General features: G+C 32.6%; 1 protein-coding gene across 1 annotated transcript in view; it reads left to right on the top strand.

Moving 5' to 3' along the window:
• Positions 1-1,772: 1,772 nt before the first annotated feature.
• The window catches only part of LOC117107564 (guanine nucleotide-binding protein G(s) subunit alpha-like), a 67,611-nt gene continuing 57,464 nt past the window's right edge, over positions 1,773-11,919 (top strand). The window contains exons 1-2 of the mRNA XM_033249268.1: positions 1,773-2,190; positions 6,916-6,988. Coding sequence (XP_033105159.1) covers positions 1,989-2,190; positions 6,916-6,988 — 275 coding nt within the window. The 5' untranslated portion in view covers positions 1,773-1,988. The remainder of the gene's footprint in view (positions 2,191-6,915; positions 6,989-11,919) is intronic.

Here is an 11,919-nt window from a genome sequence, read left to right as displayed (position 1 = left end):
AAAATTGATTCCAAAAAAAAAAAAAAAAAAAAAAAAAAAAACAACCCCAAAATGAAAGGGGGGTCCGGGGAAAATTTTGATTCTTAGATGGCCGAAAGTGAGCTATCCCGCCTTTTGAAAAAGTCTTTTAATGACCTTCAAGTTCTTCAAAGTTCAAGGTTTTCCCCCTTGAAAAATGTTAGGTAATTTTATCTCATTCTTTAGGCCTATAAATAGAAAAAAGAAAAACATAAAAGACATAGGCAATATATTATTATATTCCAACAATATTGAGCAGTTAGATATTTAGTTTTTCTTCCATGGATCGATGAACCGATAGAGCTGAAGAACAAACTTTCGTAGGCCTACATAAATTATTACGACGTCGAACAAAAACAGTGTGTATAATTTATTTATTGAAGACTAGTTGGGCTAAGCCTAGTTCTCCTGCCAACATAATTTTATGCCTAGGAGCTTAGCATACCTCTTGTAAGCCAGGGCCCAGTGTATTTTGATACGTTTCTTCACAGTAGGGGGTTCGTCCAGACTCCGAACCCCCTGAACCCCCTGGATCCGCCACTGGCAATAGTAGTAACAACAACAACAACAGCAACAACAACAACAACAATAATAATAATAATAATAATAATAATAATAATAATAATAATAATATATTAATAACCTATATTTACTGGTAATGTTATTAATAGTAAGGGTAGACCAAATAGTAAATGTATAGCAATATGTAATAGCAGACGTAAATAGCAATAGTAATAACGATAGAAATTGCAGTAGCAATATCATATAGTAATAGCAATAGCAGTAAAAGCATTAGTAACAACAACAACAACAACAAAAACAATAATAATAATAATAATAATAATAATAATAATAATAATAATAATAATAATAATAATAATAATAATAATAATAAGATACGGTAATGATGAATATGATGATGATGATGATAATAATAATAATAATAATAATAATAATAATAATAATAATAATAATAATAATAATAATAAAGACGATGATGATGAAAATAAATTAAACAAATCAACAAACAAAAATAATAATGATTATGATAATTTTAATGATAAATATGTTAAATATAATCATACTTATTAAGCATGAAATGAAGTTTTAAATAGACAGTGACTGTTGAAAAAGTAGTGAATATCTGGACTTCGTTTGGTACATTTAAGCGCTGTGGTAAAAATACTCCATCGCAGCACTTAACCAACTCGAGAATTATAACAGTAAACGTTTTATGACAACCTTTTTACTTCTAATAATAGGCTTAGGCCTATCATAAATGATATTATTAATAGGAGTAAACTGCATCTCAACGCTTCTTTGTTTTTATGAACTTTTCAAGTCATACATTTCCGGAGAGAACTATTTTTGGCTCTCGAATCAATGTTGTATACATTATTTATAATTATATATGATTATTTAATTACCACTACGTATATATTGTGTGTTCAGAACAATATCTAAGAAAGTCAACGATAACAACTATTATTTAGACAAGTATTCTGAATTTAAAACTCGAAACACCTGCTTAAATTATCATTTAATTTAATAGAATCAACTATTAGATAACATGATTAGATTGTAAAAATGAAATGTAATATATGCAAATTTACATCAGTATTTTTGTGTTTCTGCTGCGTAGGCGAAGGTAGAACTAACTCCAGGCACTTGTCTGATGTGCTGAGTATGATCTCTATTCTCATTAATTATTCATAAGTCCTTCCCACAATTCAATGCTTGTGTGTAGTATTTGTCGCACCCATATGCATTTGCTGCTATTTTGAGAGAACTGAGGTCTTCTGGTGAGCAAAGGAAAACAAGATAACTTTTCAAATAAAACTGGACCAGGGGAACCGAATTTTCAGTTACTGTTGTTCTTGGATCATTATTGGATCGTTACTTATCTATAATTCGTTGGCTTTGGATTTATTTACTTCCCGAATTAGTTGAAATAGGGTGAAGTTTCATGCATGGTTCGTGGCTCCATTTCTGAGCCCATCGAGAGCTCTTGTTCACATCAACACATCACCATCATGGGGTGTTTCGGGAATGGTATGCCGCGAGAAGAAAAAGAGGCAGAGAGGAGGAGAAAAGATGCCAACAAACGTATTGAAAAACAACTTCAAAAGGATAAACAAGTGTACAGGGCTACACATCGCCTATTATTACTTGGTTAGTGACGCAGCCGTGTTAGATTCTTTCGAGTGCACGCCCAAGTTATTGGTTTCTCAAAGCAAGCCTGTCATGTCCGACCTTCGTATGTCAATCGTCTTGGAGGAGGGCCTAGGCTAGGCTCAATCTGTTTATATTGGGTTGTACAAAAACCAACATGCTCAGTATTCAGGCCTAATTTGTCTAAGATAGGCCTAAGTATTGTACTTTGTTTGTTGCCTTAAATATTTAAAATATTGATTTTCAGTGTTAGCCTAAAAACACTTCCTAGTTGTTAAACCACATACTTTTACAAGTTAGGCCTAATTATTTTTGGTTGTATTATGTTGTAGGGCCTTGGCATGATATTGGGCCTACAGTAGGGAAAGCCTGCATATTCACTAGGGTTATTTGTAACAAGAGCTGGGGCATACTCCAATCTAGGTCTAGAGAGGGTTTAGGCCTACACTTAGTTTTACCTGGAATACATTAACTAATATGCTAGGCATATATAGCGTCAAAAATCACCACTAGGCCTACACCAGGTTAGACTTATTTTTTATGAGCCAGCAAATCTTCAAAAGACAGATTTTCATTCAGCTTCAAAACTAATGAAAGTGTACTGAAAATATTTGCATATTTCAGAATACTTTTAAATGCAAAACTATGTTTAAATGGTGCTTTTAACTAATGAAGTAGGTCTAGCATTTTACCCGCACTGTATACTATTACTTAAAGTATAAAAGCCAAAAGAGTATGAACAAAGATACTACCATGAGTACTTCAAAAAGTGCTGTGGCAAGTAACATTTTTGAACGCTTTAGTGCAGCACTTGCAGTACCTGTATTCAAGAGTACACAGACATACTCACTTATTGCAAATTAATGTCGGCAATTATGGTACCACTGTTGTATTGAACATAAGTTTATCTGACATACAGAAATGTTAGTATTATTTAAGAAATAGTCCATGTTGGTATAATTGCAACAATTACTAAAGATTTAATATTTGTAATATCAAAGAATCCAAAATTCTGCTGCTCGCATATGCACCCTCGCTCCCAGGCACCTCCACATCTCCCCCAGCCTGAAAAATCTGCACTGGCTTCCTATTCGGCAATGCATTATTTAAAAAATTCTTTATATTGTGTTTTAAGGCTTTTCGGCTCAAACAACCCTCTTATTTCTCTGAAATTCTAAATACTTATTTGCCCAACCGCCATCTCCGCTCAGAAAATAAGTCTTCTCTAACTGTCCATACCTTCTGATTGAAAACCTTGGGCAACAGACCATTGTTTTATCTGCCTCACTTCTGTGGAACAACTTACCATTGTCTGTCAAAAACTCGCCCTCCTTCGATTCATTTAATCTCAATTTAAAAACTCATCTATTTTAATCCATCTAGTTCACTCTGTTCCCATGTTCATATCTACAGTACATTGTCTTTTTACGTACCTATTTATTACTCCACAACTTTATTCAATTCATGTTCTGTGTATACTTTTCGCGCCTTTAATCATTTATTTTGAAATTGACGCATAATAAATGTTTGCTTATTAGCGTTGTTGTTGTTGTTATTATAAATGTCACAGGCCTTATTTGAGGGCCACGCTTAGGCAAACAAAAATTGTATTTTCAAGAGCAGGGTTTATTCCAGAGCGGCCTTAATGAAACATCAGTAAGGTGAATATTAATCCCCCTCTTGATAATCTCAGGCTTGTTAACATTGTAGCCCTCAGATTCAAGATCCTAAAGTGAAAACCTGCATTTTCAGTCTTCATCTATCAGTCGGGATATCAAATTGAGAAATTTTCCCTTCCCTTCAACAAGTAATAATTTGTAGGATATTCGTTCAGGTTGTTAACATCGTAAAACGTACCAAACATGGATGCATGGTATTATTTATTTGTGACCAAATCTAAAACCGTACATTTGTCGGTAAAGTTTAAAAAAAAAATGTTTTCTGTGATTTTTTATTTTACATGTATAGTAATCTTTTAAAAAAATGTTTGTGATCGTTATATTAGATATTCATGAATAGCTGAATATATAATCATTTGAATATTAACCTAGTAGTTATTTTATGCTTTTTAGTTTTAATGATTGATGTTTTGCAGTTATTGTAATTCGATCTCTACATTCATAATTAAAAGACCTGAAATTGCTGAAGATACTGTACTGATATTGCTGATATGTTTTGGCTTCTAGCGCAGAATTTGAAATGCGAAAAAATGTAGGGTTGCCAGAACCAATCACATTTAATAAAAAAATATTTCATTTCATTTTATTTATTTCGTCTCGTTAAAATACATAAAAAACAATCGGTCACAATGCAACATAGTAAAAGTATAAAATACTGAAACAGGCCGAGACAGGATTCCTAAAAGTGAACCATATCACTGTCATGTAGGTCTCCTAATGCACTATTCCGATTACACATAAATAATAAAATGAACAATTGAAATAATACTTAAAATCTATAAAATTTGCCATAACAAAAATATAAGATTCAAAACCAATAAATCCCTAGTTTCTATAGGTACTGTAGTTTCTACCAAGCGCGTGGAAACAAATGAAACACAGAAAGTTTCAAAGAATTTGTTCGAGCATATGGATGTGCAAATTTAAGATAATCACCGCATCTAGAGTTGATTGTTATGTAATTAAAAGTATCAAAATCATAAAAGCCTTGAAGACATTTCGCAATAAAAGAAATGGTAAGAAGCTTAAAACGTATTTCAACTAAAATTAAACCGATAATATCAAGACGTTGTGCATAGGTAAGTTTCCTCCCTTGAGGAAATCTTGCTCTAAACAGTTTAGATGCCCCTTCTGATGTGGCAGCCATGCGGGGATGGCATATTCTATGATTGGATGAACTATTACGCAAAATAATTTCGGAATTACAACTTGGTCTCTACAGCGCACAATTCGTTTAATATACCCCAGCAATTTTGAAGCATTTGATTATTTTGAATTACATAATGTTATTCATGTAATATCATGCCATTCTTTTGGTATTAGATATCCAATAGAAAATTTAAGATTTGTAATGAATTTGGTTAAATTATACAGTTTAAGCAAGATTGTAATTTTAATACAAGTATTGAATTTTCAATAGTAAAAGTACATGTATATGTCTACATTGCTGAATACAGTTAGATCATTCTACAGTAAAAAAAAAAAATTCTTTCAATTCAACTCCAATATAGCTTCATATCTTGGATTACATAATGTCATATAATAATTAATAATGGTTGAATTATACAGTATGAACAAGGTGGTACTTTTAATATTTCAACACAAATCTACATAAATCATTGTACACTTATTGATTTTAAGGCATTGTTATTTTTGTAAAATCTAAATTTCTGAATGAATAATATATCACCTCTAAAAAAAGATTATCTTTAAATCTGTCTTCAATATGGCTTTAGACACCTTATGTTGAATAACATAATGTTATTCATAGTATCATGCCATTCTTTGGTGTTTTTTTTCTATTCTGTAGTGACAGTTAAAGTAAATTTTTCAAATATTTTGATATGAATTGATAAAATTCTACCATTTAATCTACAGTAACCTTGATTGTCATTTATTTAATTACTGTACCATTATTGATGACTAAACCCAATTGAATCTATTTTTAGGCAAAGTTTATTCGCTTTAATCTGAAACCTTCTAATGAACAACCTTTCAAAAGCATTTTTTGAATATTTTTTTATATGAGCCTATGATATGCCAGTGTGACGTGCCACAACATCTCTCATAGTTTATCAGTAGATTTGGTTTCATATTCAAGGATAGTGCTATTGGGAGAGGGGGTGGGCCAATGCCCTTATCAGTGACAACTGCCAGATTTTGAGCAACGCCCAACCATGCCCACTTACGCTTCCGTCATGGACCCCACTCAGGCAGATCCTGGTGCCAATCCTGATTTTATTTATAATAAAATTGAGCATTAATAACCTTTTTTTTTAAGTTATGTTCTACTCATTCAAAGTATACAGTACCCTTGACTTTTGCCTGGGGAAATGCTGGTATGTGAAATTATGCATAAATAGAGTTAGACAACTTAAGGCTAGTAGTCAGTGTGGGGTTATACCCAAGGAACTGTGGTTGACTTATGTTCTGTTAACCAGTACTTGTAGATCCTATTTCTAGTTAAATTATTTTCAGTAAACATTAATGCAATTATAAATATTTACATTATAAATTATAAATCTGCACTCCTCTCAACTAAGTTCATATACTAACTTTTTTTAAAATTTTAATTGGTGAACATTACACATGGATTTTATATACCCATATTTTTAATCCACATTATTAGTTCTAGACATCCAACCCCTTTCCGCAGTAACTAACAGTTAAATTTTCCTAAGTCGACTTTGCCTAACTTGAATAATTTTTGAGTCAAACTTATTTTACATGCCAAGTTGTTGTGTTTTCCATTAATTAACAATCGGCAAGTCAAATTTTATCTTACAATTTGCAAGTCGAATTTTATCTAAGTCAAATAATTTTTCAATGGCATCTTGGATTCAACTTAGGCAAGTTCAACTATATCTAGGTTTTATTGTATAAAAATACAGTTTAATAACAAGTTCTTTATACAAATTACAATATGATGACCTTTGTCCCTCCCTTTCTGCTTTGTAGTGTAATGTAGGTTTCATGAATGAGGCCTCTTTACATAACTTTTTGTTCTAAATATTACATATTTTTTCTTGTTTTTTCAACCACGTAGGCGCTGGGGAATCGGGTAAAAGCACAATTGTGAAGCAAATGAGGATATTGCACGTCAACGGTTTTAGTACAGAGTAAGTAACCACTTCTTAACTACTTACTAACATATAATAATTTGACAGTATTTTAGACTAGTGTAGCGTTTCATGCCAGCAAGGACTTTAAGCGCTTACATTATTTCCTCCGGTCGTTGGATCAAGCACATATGGAACACTTGTCTCCCTGGGAAGGATTTCACAACGTTGCAACGCATTTTGTGTTTGAACCTACCAGGTACTCCTGGTTGGTGAGAGACAATTGTAGATAAAGTGCATTGCCCATGGTCACAAGCGAAATGTACAGTGAGGGTTCGAACCTCTTACCTCAAGGTTAAGAAGCAGAACCACAAGCTTTGCACCAAACCGCTCCTGCATATCTGCTTCCATTGGACCCTGATCCATTTTGGGACAGTTAGACCTCAGAGTTAGCTTCTTAAAGATATTAACTAAAGGTCACATCCAGAACACAGAATTCAGAAGAGGGTTTGCAAATATGTTCTTGGTCATGCATACTTCCTACTCTGAATCTCTTGACACGCTTGGTCTGGGAACACTTCAATGCCGTAGAGCACAGCTATGTAATGAATTCGCAAAAGAAATCTGCAAAATCTAACTATAAACATAAGTTCGCATGACTCTGTTAGGCACCAAAACAATTTTCACGAGTACAGTGCTAAAACCCAGCGTTACTATTGCAGCCCCTACCATATCTCAGCCGTCTATGGAACAACTTTTTTTTTTTTAATTTGAAATCTTTTTTCTTAACTTTCTTATGTTGATATATACTTTTTAATGTCGGTTTTTGTTTAAAAAAATACAATTCAGCTATTCAATGGCTGCAAATGTATAGTTTGTATGATTTTTCGAAATAAGGATAGTACCAAGATATACTGTCTATCATGAGCTAAAAAAATTCATATTCAGTTCTATATTTGAATGGCTTAATTTGCATATTTAATTAAGTTATTAACATACAATTAAAAATTTGCATGAGAAAAAAAAATTATCCTGGTCGCAGTTAATTTATGATAACTTTCTTATATTTATCTTTTGCAAAGGCCCTTAAATTGGCTGGTCACCAATTAAGGAATGTTATAAAATCTATTAAAAAAAAACTTAAAATTTTAAATAATCTATCTAAAATTTTGATTGGATTTTTTTGGGTTATTTCTCTAAATTTTATTTTTGTTTGGCAGATAGTACTGTACATCTTTAATTAAGTCACCGATATATCATCCATTTATAATTTTGGTATGTGATGATCAAATAATAATCCACCACAAATCACATGCGTATTCAATAAACAAACAAGGTAAAATAAAAATAACTTTGATCAGATTAACTGGTGGGAGTTTGGTTTCTAGGTAATAACTGTTGAAAACAAACTTTTTTGATCAACCATTTTTTTTTAAAGGAAACAACACAGTTGAAGAAATTTGGCTTTAATATTATTTTGCTTGTAATTCCGTGAAATGTTTCTGGGAATGGGGCTTTAATTAAATTAAGAATTCAGGGTCCCAAGTTGGAAGAATTCTGGGAGATCTGCAGTGGTAGATCCAAGAATTCAAAATTGAGGGGGTGGGGTAGGGAGGGGCTTTTGCAGATGTAGGGTCTATACCACCTTAGCCCCAACTATGGTAAGGATATTTATGGTTATGGCACATGTAGATGTGTGTGTGGGGGAGAAGAGGAACTTACCTCTTAAATCCACCACTGATCTGGTTAATAAGCTTTTGTAACATTTAATCTTACTTTGCTGCACTTAAGACAATTAGTAAAACTTTGAAAACATGCAGTTATTATGAATTTGTGGGATATGGGTTACGGTATTTCCGGGGAGATACTTGGCTTCCTTGCAGGGGATTGCGGGAGACCGCTCCAATTTCCGGGAGATTCCCGCGAGTTCCTAGAGACTTGGGAATTCTGAATATATTTTAACAAAAACTACTGTTTATACATTCAAAAGCCTAACCCATGTCTTTATGTTAATACGATACAGGTAATTGCTATTAGTTGAATTACAATTTGGTTTAAAATTCTATGAACAGTTTACGAAAAAGAATAGGTAGCGAATGGAAAAGCTCTGATTCTGCAAAGCTAAATAAAATGATTGGAAGGCCAGCAATTTAGCTCCATTATTATAAAAAAAATAGTATGGAACAATTTTTGCATTTTGAGGGGTGTGGTATAAATTTTTGAATATTAAAAACCCGGGAGAAAAGAGGAGGTACCGCATTAAATGCCCCTTTTTCTATAACCCCCAGTGTTTTTAAATTCTTAGAACAACCACAAATACATGTGGAAATGGGTATTTCCCAGTTTTTTATATTCATAATTCTTGATTTGTTGATTATTAACCTTTAACATATTTGGTAAAAATGTTTACAGTATTAGCCATTCTTGATTATTTCTTCAAACACCTCTTCAGTGTTTAGAATATTCGTTTGTACAACATAATTTGTGTTTTCCACGGGACCTGGCATTGCCTGTAATTCGTAAATAAAATGTATCAGTAGAAAGATATAACTATGTTTTAAGGAGAAAAGAGGTAACAGATGATGGAATTTGTATGACATTGAAATGACACAGTGTATTTTAGCTTGCATTCATTGTGATAGATACAGCTATTTTTGGTTTGCAGTGTTTAATAGAGGGATTAATGTTAAGAGCCTACTCTATGTGACAGGATAGAGCGCTTTTAGCTGTTGTCATACACCAAGAGTAGTGACATTGGAACACCTCCTATTTATATACACCTCTGGGGACCAGGTAGTTGTAGCGAATGGAAGTGGTCGGAATCAGAGATCAATCTAAGGTCAAATCCTAAAATCACTCCTACATTTCCAATGCATTTTTTTAAAACTGCTATGACCAATTTACATATTATAATTCCTACAGTAAATATTTACTGATACTGTTATTATATTTATTTAAAAGTAGGCCTATTTTTCAAGTACCATAGTGGACTTACTGATAACCTACAATCTTAGGTGTGGTATTTTAGAATTTTTAAGACAAATATTATCCGATTTTGGTCAGAAAAAAAATATTCAAGTTAGGATTTTTATGTTTTATGTTATATACATGGTTATATAACTTGTGAATTTGTAATCGGAGCAAGTAATTTGAGCTAAACTTTGCACATGGCTTGACGACATTTACCGGTTACGTCACTTGGAGTCGTAAAATAGTGTAGGTCGTAATTTTGGAACGTCGTAAAGGAGGTTTGGTTGTGCAAGGCTGTGCGATTACTTGCTATTTGCTGGCAGACACAAGATCATTGTTAAATATGTGGGGGTGAACGTAAGCGATGATCACAGGTTTGTTTCTTTCCAAGGCAGAACTTGTTACTCTGCTGTTCATCAATTTGGATTTAATTAAATTTGTCTGCAGAGAAAAGGAGAAAATTTCTTGGAATTGTTCTTATTGGTAATTTAGCGTAGAAGTATATAAGCACTGGATTATACTGTAACTCCAACTCTGATATTGGGACAAGTCATCTTAATAACCATACATTTTTCAGAATGTTTTATTTTACTATTAGTGGATGATGATAATGATAATAATAATAATTGATAATAATATTAATAATAATAATATTTCTGTATAGTATATTATGCAATGAATAATCTAGAGTACTTAATTTTCATAAAATGTAAACAAAAAGAACAAATAAAAATGCCAAATTTATAATGATGCATTGATGCTTTTTGTAGAGATTGACAAAAATGTGTTTCCCACATACAATGATATTTGGTCGGGATTGGGCAACACATACATTTTTTGGCCTAACTAAGCTTGCATATTATTGATGACTGGTAGTTATTCATTCTATTGTTGGGATGTCATCTGGAATACAAATATTTTGTGGATTATCAATCATCAGAATTGTGAACCTAATTTAACATATGAAGTCCAGTCAACACTATCAAATTTTGTTTACATGTAGACAAAAAAAAAGGTTGTATGTCCATATATAGTCATGATGTGCCTATATATGGTCATGATGTGATGTCATCATGACCATATTTTTCATATCACATGTTTTTTCAATTAAAATTTGATAGTCTACAGTAGACAGTAGGCTTTATACCGTGTAAATTTCATGATTACCACGCAGATCTAGTAAATGATCTCGTGTCATAAAACGGAGGTTTTTTTTAAATGCATTCACCAAAATACAACGGCTATTAACTGTTTGTGGTTTAGTAGAAAATACTGTAAATTGAAAACACAAGAGAATAAGGAAAATAATTAATAATGAGCTGGAGAAACAGATTTATTATTTCGGTCTTAATTCGGTGGAAAGCTCTCAACATGAGCTTTCCACCGAATTAAGAAATTTGTGATGAAAAATGTTACTGCTGATTACTGGGCTGCGTTGGAATTACAGAATTTGACATTGAAATAAATTTATTGGTGCCAGAAGTGTAAAACCTTTTGTTAAACATACTACACTATAAACTGAAAGTAATCACAATTTTCCCTTGAGGGGTGGGGGACCCCAAAAACCTAATGTTTTATTGTCTTGCATTATTGGGAGAATGTGCACATGCAATGTATCATAGACTATGATTTTTGTGCAATTTGAACATTTTTTTTTTTTTTACACGATGACATTTACCATGCTTGGCTTAGGGGAGAAAATGCCTTACTACTGTATGTTGTTGCTATGGTAGGCTTTTGGGGCATAAATAACTGGTTGTTTTGTTTCTATGGTGTTGCTATGGAAGGCTTTTAGATCCTCAAGCTGGTGTTTAAAATTTCAGTAGCTGAGAAGAATGTACTCTCAAAGTCTTTTTTTAGTAAAGAGGAAATTAACCAGGCGCACTATCAGGTTGTTGTTATCTGTCAGACAACAAATATTGTGTGATCAAACATAACCTACTCAATATTTTATCTGGCTTCTGATTATTTGTTATCCATGAGCCTCAAGTGTAAGCCTACCTCGGTTGTAACCTACTCTA

Source organism: Anneissia japonica, unplaced genomic scaffold (genome assembly GCF_011630105.1).
Source record: "Anneissia japonica isolate Jap-2015-1 unplaced genomic scaffold, ASM1163010v1 scaffold287722_len911783_cov160, whole genome shotgun sequence".
Classification (NCBI taxonomy): domain Eukaryota; kingdom Metazoa; phylum Echinodermata; class Crinoidea; order Comatulida; family Comatulidae; genus Anneissia; species Anneissia japonica.
The sequence above is the reverse complement of the archived record's forward strand: the minus strand, read 5'-3'. Positions and strand labels throughout refer to the sequence as shown.